Below are 17,636 nucleotides of genomic sequence, written 5' to 3' on the forward strand. Positions count from 1 at the left end.
TGTAACAACCTTCCAGTGCTATAAGTAGGTCCCACTTCTTTCAGAACTGTCTAGGTACTTGGCAACTAACAATTATTCATTGTTTTCTTTTGGTCCAATTATATAATTCTCAATTGTAGGCAATTTTTTTTTGATTTAAGCTATCATTTGGAAAGTGTTTCTTTAATTTAGTTTTATTTTTTCTGCACACATAGTGATATCAGATCTTATTTTTCATAAAAAGCCTCTCCTTTATCAGATGTGGGAAAGTAGTCCTTTACAAATTTAAGTTTACAAAAAAATATTCTGGTGATATGCACAAGCTGTCTTCCCTAAACTAGACATTGTTTTCAGCTAAAGCTTTTTATAAAAAACAGCCTTTAGTCATATTTAAAATAGGCAGCTTAGTAAGTCAAACTCCCAATGCAGTGAAATAACAAGGTTATTTCGAGAGACCACATGTGTATTTCATAAACAATACGCAAGTTGTAGCAATACCTCTGTCCACAAAATCTGCCCAAAATAGCCCCAGCACTGACTTTAATAGGTTAGATATCCAAAGCAGAGTTTTCATTCTCTATCCCATGGAGGAGATGGGTAAAATAGCCAGACATGACAGCTGATATTCTGAAGAGTCCTCTTTTTAGTTTTTCTTTAAAAAGACTATTCTTTTCCATATCAACGATTTCATTTTGGAGGCAGTCGCTGAGATAATCTCAGGTGTAAAATAAGCTAATTAAACACACGCTACTTAAATACTGAGATTAGCTGGAGCTCAGGTTTTCAGAGCAAAGCAAGAGCACAAATCAACCCAGCTGAGTTGCTGCTACTCCTGAGATAACCCGAACCCATCACGGAGATTCCCAGCTGGCTGCGAACGTCAACGCTTAGCAGGAACGATTAAGCGATTCACAGCACTCGGGGGATTGTCTAAATGCCCGGCCCGGGCGACCATCAAGGGACAGATTCAACTCCCCGGGCGCAAAGTCATCTCCAGCCGGATCCTCGCTCCCCCTGCAAACCCACCGCTCGTCTCCCCGAGAGCTGCCTCCGTAGGAGAAGTTCGCCCCCAGCCGCGCCCCAACTTTGCCTTGCGTGGTCCCAAACTTTCCCTGGTGGATTAATAGGAAAATAAATCGAAAGGACAGACGCCCCACCTGTGAGCTTAGAGCTGGGTTGCATTTGGTGAGGCGGTTGGCCCGCATCCCCCTGAGTCGTTTGTAGGTGACTGGGGAAGGGAAGCGCCCCTCTACGCGTCTCCCCCGACGGCAGGCCTTGCCCCGCGCTCCTCATCCCAAGCCAAAAGCAAGGGTAGGAGAGGCGGGGGCTCCAAATCCGCTCCCCGGAGCAGAGAGAGTTGGCTAACTCCTAGCGGGGCCTGGGGCGCCCACATCCACGGCAGAGCCACCTGTGAGCCTGTAGCGCAGCAACGGGATGCCCGCAACCGGGATCCGGGGACCACGACCACCGCGGTTACAGCAGCAGGCGGGGCGCAGCCGCCCGCACTTACCAGGATAAGATGGGAGGACGCGCACACGGCGGGGCCCCCGAGCGCGGCCCGCCGCTGCGGTCCGCCGCTCTCAGGCCCGGGCTCTGGCTCGCACTGGCCGCCGTTCTCGCCAGCCGGGGCTGGTCTCGGGAGGAGACTGAGCCGCTGTGAGCCCGGCGCTCCGAGTCTGCCGCTGCCCGGCCCCCGCCGGCCCCTCCCTCTGGGCTGCGCGCTGGGAGCGGGGCCGCAGCGCGCTCAGCTCCCGAGTCCTTTGCTCCACGCCTCCTGGGCGCAGAGGCGACGCTGGCAGCAGTCTCTTAGGAGATTTCTCCGCAGTGTGGACGGGGGTCAGGATTTGCAGGCGAGCAAGGGCAGAGAGGAGAAATCGTACAGGTCGGTGACGCGCCTAATTCACAAAGCCTGAAAGTGCTGTCAACTTTGGGGTCATCTTATGCTGGGCACCGCCTCTCCAATCATCTGCAAAAAGTGATAGCAGCCGCGCTTTTCTTTAGGCGGCGATGCGATGTGTAATGGTGGAAAAAGACGTTCAGTGAAAAGGAACGGAGGCCTGCAGGACAGGCTGTTGGAGTTCAGGGTTTCTTGAGTGTTGGATTTGGATGCTTGGGACACTGCAGGGGCTTCAGGCTTGCAGGGTGACCTTTCATTTCATGAATGATGAAAGTGAGACCCAATACCCAGTGTCATTTTGAATCACTGATAGGCTTCGCCTTCTGGCCTCGGGATTTCCAGCCTAGTGCTCCTTCCTGTCCTGTCTGGAAAGCAAGTTCCCCTTGACCACAAGAAATAGAATCAGGCTTGTTGGGGCTGAAAGACTAGAATCTGGGCCGAAGAATGGAAGACGATGGTAAGACAAACTGGTAGTGAAGGAACCCCTTTTACCCAACCCTGTGCCCACCAGCAAAGCTGCCAAGAGGTACCCACCTCGTGAAGCTCTGGAAGCTTTTCGCACATTTTCCCCTCTCCTTACCCTCCAACCTTCTGTTCTTTCCCCCATCCAAGAGGGTTTCCTCATGCCCTCCTTATGATGGGGGTAATGGGTATATCCTGAGAGCCCATGACCTCTAACTTAGAGTACAGCTCTGTAGTCAGACCTCTCTGCCTACTCATCGATAAGTCAAGGGAAGCCTTGGGAACTTAGAAATCTTTTTCTCTCCCCTCCCTCCCAATCAAAGCCAGCATTCAAGACTCAACTTTTTTTTTTTTTTTCCTTTTTCCTTTCGAAACTGGATCTTGCTATGTTGCCCAGGCTTGTCTTGAATTCTTGGGCTCTAGCCATCCTCCAGCCTCAGACTCCCAAGTGCTTGAAGACTATAGGTGCCTGACTGAATTTTTTTATCTTTAACTTTTAATTTAGTAAACTTCAAACATACACAAATGTAAGAAAGTAGTATAATGAATCTCCGTGGGACCAGCACCAGCTTGAACAATTATGAACTCACGGCCAGTCATATTTCATCTACACCCCTTTTTCTTGTGTCATCATTTTGAAGCAAATCCCAGAGCATCATATCATTTTATCTGTAAATATTTTCAGAAAGTAAGAAACCTATCAGCTACCACTAGGGTTGTGGGGACAATTCAAACAGGCAGTCATTGACCAAAGATGAGCTAATTTGAGCATCAAAAAAAAAAAAAAAAAAAAAAAGATAATCGCAATTGTTTAAAACACATCAAACATGATTATATCTATTAATTGATAATATTTTAAAAACAACTGAACAGATGGATTGCTTGATGGTTGAGAGGGAACCAGTTCATAATTTTCAAAACTATTTTAGGAAAAAGAAAACAATTGTGCATTTATTTTGCTTTTTCTATACAAATTGGACCTCTGGGTAACTAATTAGGCTTTATTTTTACCCTGCCTTTGTCTATTTTCCTAGTTTAACAATCCTATTCTTCCCTGAGGCAATAGGTGCCTCTGGCTACATGGGGTGTGGAGGGGAATATCATGCACAAAGTTCTGCTTAAAAGAAAATATTTTAACATAATTAAAAAAATTATTTCTACAACCATGTCATACTGTTCCCACCAGGATCTTTTGTTGTTGCTGTTTGTTTTTGTTTTTAAATTTTTATTTCAATAGGTTTTAGGGTTCAAGTAGTTTTGGTTACATGAATAAGTTCTTTAGTGGTAAGTTCTGATATTTTAGTGCACCCATCACCTGGGCAGTGTACGCTATACCCAATATGTAATCTTTTATCTCTCACTTCCTCCCAATCTTTCCCCCGAAGTTCCCAAAGTGTATATCATTCTAGTGCCTTTGTGTCCTCATAGTTTAGCTCCTACTTTTAAGTGAGAACATACGATATTTGGTTTTTCATTTCAGAGTTACTTCACTTAGAATAATGGCCTCTAATTCCATCCAAGTTGCTGCAAAAGACATTATTTCATTTCTTTTTATGACTGAGTAGTATTCTGTGGTGTATACCATATTTTTTAAATCCACTTCGTTGATAGGTACTTAGGTTGGTTCCTTATCTTTGCAATTGTTAATTGTGCTACTATAAACAAACAGGTGCATGTGTCTTTTTCATATAATGACTTCTTTTCCTTTGGGTAGATACCCGGTAGTGGGATTGCTGGATCAAATGGTAGTTCTACTTTTAGTTCTTAAAAAAAAATCTCCATACTGTTTTCCACAGTGGTTGTACTAGTTTACATTTCCACCAGCAGTGTAAAAGTTTTCCCTTTTCACCACATGCATGCCAATATCTATTGTTTTTTCACTTTTTAATTATGATCATTCTTGCAGGAGTCAAGTGGTATCTTGTGTTTTTAATTTGCCTTTCTCTAATTAGTGATTTTGAGCATTTTTCATGTTTGTGGCTGTTTGTATATGTTCTTTTGGGAGTCGTCTATTCATGTTCTTTGCTCACTTTATTTGTTTGCTTCTTGATTTGTCCGAGTTTCTTGTAGATTCTGGATATTAGTCCTTTGTCAGATGCACAGATTGTGAAGATTTTCTCCCACTCTGTGGGTTGTCTATTTACTCTTCTGATTATATCTTTTGCTGTGCAGAAGATTTCTAATTAGGTCCCATTTACTTATTTTTGTTTTTATTGCATTTGCTTTTGGGGTCTTAGTCATAAATTCTTTGCCTAAGCTAATGTCTAGAAGAGTTTTTCTTATGTTATCTTCTATAATTTTTATGGTTTCAGGTTCTTCCCCTACAGCCCAGAGATGACCCTGAATCTTGATCTGGTGAGAAGGGGAATGAGATCCAGGTGAAGACCTCATGAGTCCACAGAGTGTATTGGTTGGGATTTGCATTTGGTTGCATATAAAAAAAATTCATTCTTGGCGATTAAACCAAAAAAGAATTTATTTTTCTCATGGTTAAAAGAAGTCTGAAAGCAGACTGCCCAGCGTTTATAAAACAGCTTCAAGATGCTATCTGGGAACCCAGATCCTTTGATCTGTCTTTCTTAATGTATGGCTTTATCCTCATGGCTACAAAATGGTTTCTTCTTTTGGCATTACATCTGTGTTCCAGGCAGGAAGAAGGGAAAGAGTGAATGGTGAAAGGTAGAAGGCCTCCTTACTAGGCTTTGTCTTTTTATTTAGGAAGGGACACTGTCAATGCTTCACTTACATTCCACTGATCATGACTTGGCCACAAGACATAGCTGCAAGGGAGTATAAACGGTGTTTCAACTGGGCACATAGTCATCTTTTAGAAAATCAGGGCTCTTTTAGTAAGGGAGAAGGGGGAAATAAATGTCGTGGGAGTGACTAGAATTATTTGACACACAGTTCCAAAGCATCTCAGTGAGATCCATATTCGACTGAAGATTTGACAGTTGACCAAGAACTTGGCAATTAATTGCCACAACAGTTGAGAAGGCTACAACTTCCATCTTGGTAGCAATGGAGAAAAGCAAGGCCTGTCATTTGTCCAAGTCACACTACATGGAAGCAGAGGAATTGAATAACAACTGTAGGTCTCCCAGATCCACAGACCTTATTGCCTAGTCATAAAGAAAGGATAGCTTCAGGAGAAAATTTACTACCATCAGATGAGTTGTTAAACAGTAGCACTTGCTAAGAGACTCAAGTAGATTAATCAATGGGTCTCTTTAGAAATTATTAAGGAGCCACTTCTTTATATTTGTAGATACTTGTGTAAATATAAACATTAGTTGGCATCATATTTACCCTTCTATTAGCTGTAAGATTGGTTTTAACATATAGTTTATAGGAGTCATTAGTATTACTAGTTAAGAACAATGGGCTCTTTTTGTTTTGAAGAGGAGGCTTTCAAAAATCAGTAATGAATTTTAAAAATCACTGGGTCATACTTAAGCTAATAAAGGATTTTTAATATAAAACTGCCGAAGGGGTGCTAGTTAATAGTTTTGCTAAGCACCCATATCATTTTCACATAGCTATCTAGGATGGCATGATTTAAAATAGGGTTAGAAATAACCTCTTGCCCCATCTGAAATAACATCCCCAGGGGACCACTGTAGCTACAATTCCACCATTAGAAATTCATTGCTTTGGCTTTATATTTTATAACTTCAGGAATTTTTAAAGAAGCAAGTAGCTCTGGAGTCATAGTAATGATTGGCAATTTTTTATTGTTTTTGACTTGTTTTTTTGTCTCAAGGGAAAAAAATTCTAGTAAACTGTCATGAGCAGAAGGTAAAAGAGATGGCTGAGGGCCAGGTGTGGTGGCTTACACCTGTAATCCCAGCACTTTGGGAGGCTGAGGTGGATCACCTGAGGTCAGGAGTTTGCGGCCAACCTGGCCAACATGGTGAAACCCTGTCTCCACTTAAAAAAAAAAAAAAAAAAAAGCTGGGTGTGGTGGCAGGTGCCTGTAATCCCAACTACTTGGGAGGTTGAGGTAGGAGAATCATTTGAACCTGGGAGGCGGAGGTTGCAATAAGCTGAGATGGCGCCATTGCACTCCAGCCTGGGAAACAAGAACTAAACTCTGTCTCAAAAAAAAAAATAAAAAAATAAAAAGATAGCTGAGTCAGAAAGTTTTGGGCAACCCAGGGACAAAATGAAGTACAGTACTTATACGTTGTTAATCATTTCTTTCTTCATTATCTCCACATATACCACCCTTTTTCTGACTTTTATTAAAATCTCTAGCTTCTCTGTTATTAAAATTGCAGGCAATCAGCAATTGCAGGCAATATTCAATGTGCACAAAAGCAGTAGTTCCAAACCTTGACTTTAGCTAAGCAAAAGAACTGGGGATATTTTTAAAAGACTCCTGACAATGACCCTCACTCTTCCCCCATTACTATGAGCCCCATAAGAACAAAGAGTCAGTATCATGCATTTCTCAGCATCTAGCCCTGTGCTTGGCATTTTGGCCAACACATATCTGTGGAGTGAATTAAGATGATGGCAAATACAGTTACTTAAAGGAAAGTGAGTCAGTCAGGAGGATGTAGGTTATGCTATGGTAACAAAAAGTTCAAAAATCACAGTGGCTTAAAACAATGAAGGTTTTTGTTTCTCACTTGTGTTACCTGTCCTTTGTGAAGTTTGCTGTGTCATCCTAACTCCTAACCCCAAGCTGGTCACTATCTGAAACACTGCCATTTGCTGTTGCAGAGAGAAAAGATGCATGGCAAACCTAGAACTTGCTTTTGAAGCTTCAGCTTGGAAGTGATGCATCACTGCTGCTAATATCTTATGGACTGAAGCAAATCAGATGGCCATATCTATTTTCAAGGGAGCAAGAAAGTGCAGTTGCATTGTGCGCTTGGGAGAAGAATGGAAAGATTTGGTGATCATCAATAGTAACTACCACGATGGGCATCAGTGGTGGGAAAAGGGAACTGATATGTTACACACCTACCATGAACTAGAGTGTTTGCTAATCTTTTTTCAAGCTCATGAGTTTTATCACCATTATTATCCACAGATGAAGAAACTGAGGCTCAATGAGGTTAAGTACCTTGCCCAATATCAAACAGCTCCTTTTGAATCCAATAATGGCTCCAAAGCCCGAGTTCTATTTCTCATAGTATATGATAGTCTCTACTTAACTAAGAGTTAGTTGCATTTTTCCTGTTGAGATTATATACTTAGAACCTATGGATTTCTACCAACAGCCCGTCAACAATCAAGGATAGTTGTCTACTTCCTAAGAGGATCTGCTTTGCTTGTTTAAAAAAATCACAGATATAAGTATCAAAATATCCTGATGTTCTTTAAGAAATGTTCTCCTCAGGCCTCCAAATCTGGACTGATTTTATTTTCCTTTGCATTGGGCTCATTTTTTGTCTGGTGGCTTTCCTTTTCAGTTCAATGAGAACCATAAAAGTAGAAAAAAAGTTCTGCGGGATTGAGGGATGAAAGTGCAGACTGCTTTGCTTTTGACAGAGATTTCTGCAACAGCACTTAAGGCCAACCCCCCCATGATTGCTTTTTCTTCTTTTCTTATTCACTTACGAGGTGAGAAGTGATGAATGCCTATTATTTTTACATTAGGAACAGGAATTTTTCTGGCCTTAAAAGCCCAGGAAGCCCTGAAATTAAGCCTCTCTTTGCAATAGCAGCTCAGCTTCATTGCACCTGAGCAACAAAACAGGTTATAGTCATTATCCTAAGTGAATTAATGCAGGAACAGAAAACCAATGCCACATGTTCTCATAAGTGGGTGCTAAACATCAGGTACACATGGACACAAAGAATGGAACAGTAAACATGGAGGCCTACTTGAGGGTGACAAAATTATTTGTACATCAAACCCCTGTGACATGCAATTACCAGTGTAACAAACCTGCAGGTTTACCTCTGGAACCTAAAATAAAAGTTGGAAAGTTGGAAAAAAAAAAAGCCACAGTGTGAGGTCTCCAAGGGCAGAAGTGTGGTCTGTCCATTTCATCAAGAGACTTGGTGTCTCAACCCTTGGCTACTATTGCTACTGATTCCAGCAGGGACTTCCTGAGAGTCCCCTAGGGTACTTCCTCGTCTCTCAGAGCCACATCAGTAAGGAAATAAGGATAAATAATACTTGTAAAGGAGGCACACTGGAGAAGAGGGTACAAAGGCAAGACAGCCCGCTCGGAAGGCAAGCAAGGAGCATTGCTTTTTATGACTCAAAAAAAAAAAAAAAAAAAAAAAAATTGTGCTCCTGCTGCCTTCTTTCTTAAGCTAGACTCTCTACCTATTTCTGGTTCAGAATTTCAACATAAAATAAAACTTAAAATACTGAGAAAGAGGAGCCATGTGCCTGGAGCCTCAAACATAGGACAAGCCAGAAGGAAGGTGCTACTGTGTCTGTGGTTTCTGAATACTGAACTAAAATACTTGTTTTATTCAATTCATAAAATTGAAAGCAATGTCACTATTTTCCCAGCTAGGTTGTGGAGAGGGGTCTCAAGTTGTTCTGCTGGAACAAAGCTTCCTCCATCTCCTCCATACAGTATGTACATATGTGGTGGGTGTATCCCAGTGGGCTGGGGAGTATCCCTCAGCATCCTGACACTATGTGAGCAGGCACCCCCCACTACTCCCACCCGGCCCAATGCTGGGATTCAGGTAATAAGCCTGTTTGGGGTTCATGCCCACCATTCTCCAAACTGGCACTTCTTAGTAATAACAGTGACAGTTCCTCTCCACTTGTCTCTCTTTATGCTCATCTCCCAATTTGTTTGAAGTCAAGATAGGAAGACAGGTGACATATATTGAACCCCTCAAATACTCCAAATGTATATGGAAAAACTGTAAATCTTTCTCCCCGAAACTTCTGCTTCCTGGTCTCTAGAAAGAACCATATTCAAAGGTTTTAGCTGTTTTGTTTTTTAAAGTTTTTGTTCCCTGGTACTTAGAACCATCTTTCAAAGTAGTAGGGTCACTTTCCTGTCTCTTGATCTTTCTGATTTGGATATTAGCTCTTAAATTTTTATCAGGGAAGAGGTGGATTTCTTCCTCTCACAATATTCTCCCCCTTCCCTCTCTGAAGCCTCCATCTCACCATACTCCCTCTTCCATTCTTCCCATATAGTTATATTACCACTTGGAATACATTAATAGTCAGCATTTACATCCTATAATTATGTAACTATAAGAATCAGTTGAGCTGCTTAGTATACTAATTCACCCCAAACTCTCTGATAGAACTGTTCATTTCCCCTCAGTGTTTTCAAACATGTCAGTTGAACTTCCAGTTTCTTGTTTCTTCCTTGACAGCCTATGCCCAAGTTTTATGTCTCCCACATGGTACTTCATTCTAGGAATTTTCTGCGCCTCTTCTTTGTGTTAAAAACCCCGTGTCCTGAAGCCTCTTTCTTGTTTATGCCTTTGCTTTTTGGAGCACAGCCTCCAGTGTCTTCCCCAGAATGGGGCACAGGAGGAAAATGTTTGAATTCTTGTATGTTTTTGATGTATTTTTCCCACTCTCATACTCTATTTTCAAAGTATGGCTTTGTGTAAATATCTAGGTTAGAGATAATCTTCCCTCCATATTTTTAAGGCAATCCTTTCTTCACTGTATTTGACATTTCATTGTTTCTATAGAGAAGCCTGATATCATTTGAATTCCTGGTCCTTTTTGATGGAATCTATTTTTTCTTTTGAGATCTTTAAGTCTTTTTACTTGCAGTGTTCTAAATCTTGATGATAATATACCTTGGAGTGGATCTTTTCTCATTCATTATTTTCTGCCTAGAAACTCATAAATATCTGGGAAATTTGTTTTGTGTATATTTAAAAAGCTTTTCTTCTCTCCATTTCTCTTTCCTTTTTGGAATCTCTATTATTTTCATATTGACCTTCCTTGCCTGATCCTCTAATTAATACTTTATCTTTTCTCCATTTGCTATTCATCAACTTTATCATTTAACCCTTCTCTTGGTAAAAAGTCTTCACATTTTTAACTTTTAAGAAGTTCTATCTTATTCTTTGCATATTTCTATTACTGTTTCCCATTTTTATTTCATAGGTCTTGTAGCTTCTCTTATGTCTATGAGATAATGTAAGTTTCATGAGGTATAAATTTTATTTGGTTTGTTCATTACTTTATGTTGAATGCCTAGAACAATGAGTGCCTACTGTAGTAGGTGAATGATGAGTATCTTTGAATTAACAAGACTATTTACTGTAGCTTATTGTGTATTCTGCTCCCTGAAGTTTCTGTTTCCCACAAGTTCCTTTTTACTGTAATATTTGTTCTGGCCTGGTTTTCATATCACAGGCTTTTCTAATACATCTGGTGATCTTTGTTGTATGTTAATAATTATGAATCAGGCATTAAAATGCTAATGAAAGCTTTTGCTTGGATGCAACCTGCCAAGTAGAGGTCTTTACTGTAGGGTAATCAAGTGAGGATGCAACCGTTTCATTGCCAGAAACACATGTCAGTATCTGTGCATAATTTCTTAGGCTGATCAATTTCCCCAGGGTGGGTTCTCTAAGCTCTTCTCTGAAGTATTTGTGTTTGGCTGCCAGCAGTATGAGAGTTGAGCTAAAAAAGAGGCTGGGAGACTTTTATTCTTCACTTTATGGATTTTAAGGTAGCTTACCCTTATTTTCAGCTTTGCTTGATGTCCTAGAACAACTCTGGCTTAGCTCCTACAGAGAATCAACCTTCCCCTTTTTGCCAGTGTGGGAAGGGGCAGTCTCCTGGCCATAAAGGATGGGGAACAGTGTTTGTAGATATAATTGCATTTTTAAGATTTTCAGCCCCACCTTGTGCCTCTAACGCTACTGGTTTTCTATTGTAGGCCATAACAAATTACCACAACCTTTGTGTTTCAAAACAACATTTATTATCTTACAGTTCTTTAGGTCAGAGATCTGGTATGGGCGAGTTCTTTCCTGGAGACTGTATCATGTTTATATAGAATTGGATCTTATTTTTTAATCTGAGATTAAATTTCACTTAATAAACTAGTTTATTCATTTTAGTTGCTTGAAGTATGCTTTATCTAAAATTTGTCATCTCATTTGATATTTATGTTTTTAATGCTTCATCATTTTCTTTCATTTGTTATTTTATATAATATGATTCCACTTGTATTTGCTGATTTGTCAATGTTAGTAGTACTGATTTGTTGCTAAAAACAAGGCCATTTCTGAACTTAACATTCTTTCTTAAAACTCCTTTCCCAACTGCATAGAACAAAATAATTCCTACAGCCATAGTTAGTCTTAGTCCTTTACTGAATAAGTCGCATACTCCATCTACTTCTTCCAAAATACGATTTTCTTACTTGTACAGTTTTAATATTAATTCATACCTTGGTTAGCTGGATTTAATTACCAAGTCATTTTTACAAAGAGGGCCTATGGGTGAGATCTTTAATATTGATAAATCTTTCCATTTCTTTTATATATGAACAATAAGTTTGATCAAATTCTTTATCTCTCACACACACACACACACACACACACCCCGGAAATTGCAGATACTGTTCCACTGACTCCGTCACCTGGTTTGCTAATGTAGAGAAACATGTATCCATAATTTTTTCACTTGCTTTATCTGCTCATATGCATGAAGTATTCTTCCTTTACCTTTGAAGTTCTGTAACACAAATGGCAAGTCTCACTGAAGATCTATAGCTATAGCTATTTATGCCTCTCTCTACTTTTTCTCAAATAAGGTATGCCCTTTCTCTCTGAATCTTTACTTTATTTCTGGTTAAAAAACGTGATTTTTCTGTTTCTAGTTGTATCACCTTCTTTGGGAATAATTACAATTATACACATATTACCTTTCCATCCTCTGTAGCACCTCCTCCCTCATTTTCATCTTCTTGTATTTCATTTCGTTTTATTTCATGGGTTTTTCAAAGAAAGCTTCTTCACTATTCTAACTCCTTTTGAAAATAGGTTTTATTCTACTTCTTGCTGTTGCTAATGGTAGTTTTATTTCTACTGTTTCTATTTTTTTCTTTTATTCAATTTCTTTTTTCAACTCTTCTAACTCATGCTTTTTTCTCCTACTATCTCATTTCTCCAGTTTTATCTTTCATTCATTATCTTAGCTTTATTTCTTTTATCTACTTAGAAAAAGCCCTTGTCACTTTTATTTCTTTGAGAGAAAATACTTTGCTGAAGTATTTGCCTGATATACTTTTTCTGTTTCCTAAAGTAATTCTTCTTCTGTATATTATTTATCTGCCTTCTGCATGTGATGTTTCTTTCAACTCGTGTCACGTTCTATGTGTATCTATATGGTAGAATCCATATTGTATCCTTTACTCACTCGTCTTTTACTGTGGTAAGTTCTCTACATGCCTGCACTTAGCTCATGAAGTTTGGAGAGGAATGGGAGGTAAGGAATGAGGCGGAGTGATTTGAAATAGCTGTCAGCTTAAAATCAGCTTAAAACCACAGATAGCATAAAACCTATAGATCCTCTGCATAAACCAGATCTCACCTTAACTTTTAGCCTCCTCTAACTGCAGTGAGAAAGCACATCTAGGTGAGCTCACAGCGTGGCTCATAATGAAGGCTAATAGATCGCAGATGTTTTGTGTTTCATAATTTGGTGTTTATTTCTATTCAGTCCACTTTGGTCACCACTATAAATATGCTTAATACTCTCCCCTCTCTCCATCATACTCTAGTTTTTCAATTGGTATATTAGTTTCTTTGGGCTGCCTCAGAAAATGACTACAAACTTGGTGGCATCCAACAACAGAAATGTATTCCCTCACAGTTCTGGAGGAATCTGAAATCAAGCATGGTTAAGGCTCCAGGGCAGAATCCTTCATTGTCTCTTTCTAGTTTCTAGCGGCTCCCAGAAATTCTTGGCATTCCTGGATTTGTGGCTGCATCACTGCAGTCTCTGCCGTCTTCTTCATAGGGCTTTCTTTTCTGCGTCTCTCTCTCTCTCTCTATTCTCTTCTTATAAAGACACCAGTCATTGGATTTAGAGCCTACTCTAAATCTAGGATGATTTCTAAATTTGGAGTAGATCATGTTCTGAGGTTTCAAGTGGGCTTGAATGTAGAAGACATTTTTCAACTCACTGCTTGTGAATAGAAGTCCAGGTCTGAGAAAATAATATGTTGTGCCCACATTGTGACCCCTGTAGCCCTGCCAATCCATGATGAGAAAGTGAGGCTCCAAGGTATAGCCTGTACTCCTCTATTAGTCGATATCTTCACTTTTTGTTGTTGTAAGCAAGAAATTAGATTTCTCTTGTCTTATCACTTATTTTGAGGGAATATTATTGACCTCTGGAACTTTATTACTTTAAAAAAAATTCTTTCAATTTGTCCAAATATCATTGTACTTTGCAAAAATTTTTCCTCACTGTTAGTTACAAATAAAGCCATTTCTTGGGTTAATTGTGTATGGAATTTCCTTTACTGTATGATTTTGTCTTATTGTTGATTTGGAGGCACTTTAATGAGGTGAGTGGGAAAAATATGTATTACACAGTACTACTACATTTACTGAAAGACTACCTTTTTTTTTTTTAAAAGGCTGCATAGTATTTTATCTCACATATGAATCATAACTTATTTAGCAATTCCCCTATCACCCTATTTTGTTTTCCAGTTATAAATAATGATGTAATGGACATAATTATGCATGTATCTCAGTGTGGAAAGATTCTCTTATTTCCTTTGGAGTATGTTTCTTGCTACTGGGAACTATCTGGGAATTAATGTGTGTCTCTCTTTCATGAGTGGGATGGAGAGGATGAGTCTTCTCTGCTGGTGTTCTCCCATAGATCACTCCACTTCTCTCAATAACCAGTGGTGAGTCTACCTTATATGTAATCCATACGGTGGGCCAATGGGCCTCCAGCGTTCTCTTGGCTAAAGTCCATAGCAAAAGTATTAGGAAATAATCACTGCTTTTTCTTAAATACTTCATGTTTTATTAGTTTTCTATAAACATAGAACATATCAGACTGCAATAGAGGTCGTCCTTTATTAAAGATAATTCTCTTGCCCCTACAAGGATAGGCCCATGCAGATCTAGAGCTGATAGTTAGTGGACAGGTTGTTTGCTAAAATACTGAAATCCTTCTATACCACTTGGCATATTATATCATAGTAACATGATAAGCAGCTAAGTTGATTTATAATATAAACTTTAGAGTAAATTTATTAGTTGAAGTGAAATATTGTAGGATGTCTCAACAACCCCTGATACACAGGCCACCTGTCAAAACATCTAAGAAATATTTGTAGCTCTATGACTGGTTGGCCAATGTCTAGTAAACAATGCAGATACATTGTGTATTCTTTATAAAACTCTGTATTTTGGGAGAATCACCAGTTTATCTTCACCATGGAATTATAGTTCCTATTGAATCTGAATAGTTTGGTTTTTATTTGTCTTTCATAGTTACTGTGTTGTAAATCTTGTGTAAGTGTATGTTATATTGTTTAAAAATAAGGACTTATAATAAGATACTGAATACAAACACCCAGGATGAAGGAACAATAAAGTCTGGATATGTTTCTCAACACTTCTGTTAAATACAATGAATAAGAATTGTTTGGGTCTGTGGTAACACAGAGAAGAAATTATATCAAAATTATATTATTAAAAGGTAGAAATGTTAAATGCTTAAATATTTCATTTGATTAGGAATAAGGATCTATTAAATCTCTCGGTTTAAACAAAGGAGACACAATCATTTTTTAAAAACCACCAAGAGAAAAACAGGGGAGCAAGATGGCCGAATAGGAACAGCTCCAGTCTCCAGCTCCCAGCGCGAGCGACACAGAAGACAGATGATTTCTGCATTATCAACTGAGGAACGCAGCTCATCACCAGTAACGGATCAAAGCTGGACAGAGAATGACTTTGACGAGATGAGAGAAGAAGGCTTCAGTCCATCAAACTTCTCAGAGCTAAAGGAGGAATTACGTACCCAGCGCAAAGAAACTAAAAATCTTGAAAAAAGAGTGGAAGAATTGATAAACAGAATAATTAATGCAGAGAAGGCCATAAATGAATGGACAGAGATGAAAATCATGACACGAGAAATACATGACAAATGCACAAGCTTCAGTAACTGACTCGATCAACTGGAAGAAAGAGTATCAGCGATTGAGGATCAAATGAATGAAATGAAGCGAGAAGAGAAATCTAAAGAAAACAGAAGAAAAAGAAATGAACAAAGCCTGCAAGAAGTATGGGATTATGTAAAAAGGCCAAATCTACGTCTGATTGGGGTGCCTGAAAGTGAGGGGGAAAATGGAACCAAGTTGGAAAACACTCTTCAGGATATTATCCAGGAGAACTTCCCCAACCTAGTAGGGCAGGCCAACATTCAAATTCAGGAAATACAGAGAATGCCACAAAGATATTCCTCGAGAAGAGCAACTCCAAGACACATAATTGCCAGATTCACCAAAGTTGAAATGAAGGAAAAAATCTTAAGGGCAGCCAGAGAGAAAGGTCAGGTTACCCACAAAGGGAAGCCCATCAGACTAACAGCAGATCTCTGGGCAGAAATTCTACAAGCCAGAAGAGAGTGGGAGCCAATATTCAACATTCTTAAAGAAAAGAATTTTAAACCCAGAATTTCATATCCAGCCAAACTAAGTTTCATAAGTGAAGGAGAAATAAGATCCTTTACAGATAAGCAAATGCTTAGAGATTTTGTCACCACCAGGCCTGCCTTACAAGAGACCCTGAAGAAAGCACTAAACATGGAAAGGAACAACCGGTACCAACCATTGCAAAAACATGCCAAAATGTAAAGACCATCGAGGCTAGGATGAAACTGCATCAACTAACGAGCAAAATAACCAGTTAATATCATAATGGCAGGATCAAGTTCACACATAACAATATTAACCTTAAATGTAAATGGACTAAATGCTCCAATTAAAAGACACAGACTGGCAAACTGGATAAAGAGTCAAGACCCATCAGTCTGCTGTATTCAGGAGACCCATCTCACATGCAGAGACATACATAGGCTCAAAATAAAGGGATGGAGGAAGATCTACCAAGCAAATGGAGAACAAAAAAAAGCAGGGGTTGCAATACTAGTCTCTGATAAAACAGACTTTAAACCATCAAAGATCAAAAGAGACAAAGAAGGCCATTACATAATGGTAAAGGGATCAATTCAATAGGAAGAGCTAACTATCCTAAATATATATGCACCCAATACAGGAGCACCTAGATTCATAAAGCAAGTCCTTAGAGACTTACAAAGAGACTTAGACTCCCATACAATAATAATGGGAGACTTCAACACTCCACTGTCAATATTAGACAGATCAATGAGACAGAAAGTTAACAAGGATATCCAGGAATTGAACTCATCTCTGCAGCAAGCAGACCTAATAGATATCTACAGAACTCTCCACCCCAAATCAACAGAATATACATTCTTCTCAGCACCACATCACGCTTATTCCAAAATTCACCACATAATTGGAAGTAAAGCACTCCTCAGCAAATGTACAAGAACAGAAATTATAACAAACTGTCTCTCAGACCACAGTGCAATCCAACTAGAACTCAGGACTAAGAAACTCAATCAAAACCGCTTAACTACATGGAAACTGAATAACCTGTTCCTGAATGACTACTGGGTACACAACAAAATGAAGGCAGAAATAAAGATGTTCTTTGAAACCAATGAGAACAAAGATACAACATACTAGAATCTCTGGGACACATTTAAAGCAGTGTGTAGAAGGAAATTTATAGCACTAAATGCCCACAAGAGAAAGCTAGAAAGATCTAAAATTGACACTCTAACATCACAATTAAAAGAACTAGAGAAGCAAGAGCAAACACATTCAAAAGCTAGCAGAAGGCAAGAAATAACCAAGATCAGAGCAGAACTGAAGGAGATAGAGACACAAAAAACCCTCCAAAAAATCAATGAATCCAGGAGTTGGTTTTTTGAAAAGATCAACAAAATTGATAGACTGCTAGCAAGACTAATAAAAAAGAAAAGAGAGAAGAATCAAAAGACACAATAAAAAGTGATAAAGGGGATATCACCACCAACCCCACAGAAATACAAACTACCATCAGAGAATACTATAAACACCTCTATGCAAATAAACTAGAAAATCTAGAAGAAATAGATAATTTGCTGGACACTTACACTCTCCCAAGACTAAACCAGGAAGAAGCTGAATCCCTGAATAGACCAATAGCAGGCTCTGAAATTGAGGCAATAATTAATAGCCTACCAACAAAAAAAGTCCAGGACTAGATGGATTCACAGCCG

The 17,636-nt window shown here is 39.2% G+C and overlaps 2 protein-coding genes across 4 annotated transcripts in view; one reads left to right on the forward strand and one right to left on the reverse strand.

Annotated features, from left to right (window-relative positions):
• The window catches only part of SLC24A2 (solute carrier family 24 member 2), a 275,663-nt gene extending 274,064 nt beyond the window's left edge, over positions 1 to 1,599 (reverse strand). For 2 of the 3 annotated variants that reach the window (XM_007969128.3, XM_007969126.3), the window contains exon 1: positions 1,490 to 1,599. The gene's annotated coding sequence lies outside the window, so the exon portion shown is untranslated. Of the gene's footprint in view, positions 1 to 1,136; positions 1,413 to 1,489 lie in introns of those variants that run through there. The other variant, XM_007969127.3, reaches the window with a different exon arrangement.
• Positions 564 to 10,704, forward strand: LOC103219880 (uncharacterized). Its single transcript, XM_073022223.1, has 5 exons — positions 564 to 576; positions 847 to 1,031; positions 1,149 to 1,861; positions 4,651 to 4,716; positions 7,067 to 10,704. Exons 1-5 carry the CDS (start codon positions 564 to 566, stop codon positions 7,122 to 7,124), a joined length of 1,035 nt encoding a protein of 344 aa, XP_072878324.1. The 3' UTR covers positions 7,125 to 10,704.
• The last annotated feature ends 6,932 nt before the right edge of the window (positions 10,705 to 17,636 follow it).

The sequence above is a fragment of the Chlorocebus sabaeus genome, chromosome 12, assembly GCF_047675955.1.
Source record: "Chlorocebus sabaeus isolate Y175 chromosome 12, mChlSab1.0.hap1, whole genome shotgun sequence".
In the NCBI taxonomy this organism is placed as follows: domain Eukaryota; kingdom Metazoa; phylum Chordata; class Mammalia; order Primates; family Cercopithecidae; genus Chlorocebus; species Chlorocebus sabaeus.

Coding starts and splice junctions, on each gene's coding strand:
- LOC103219880 (XM_073022223.1), top strand. Junction 1,032..1,148: donor TCTCCCCGAGAGCTGCCTCC/GTAGGAGAAGTT, acceptor CTGTGAGCTTAG/AGCTGGGTTGCATTTGGTGA. Junction 4,717..7,066: donor AGAAGGGGAATGAGATCCAG/GTGAAGACCTCA, acceptor TTGCTGTTGCAG/AGAGAAAAGATGCATGGCAA.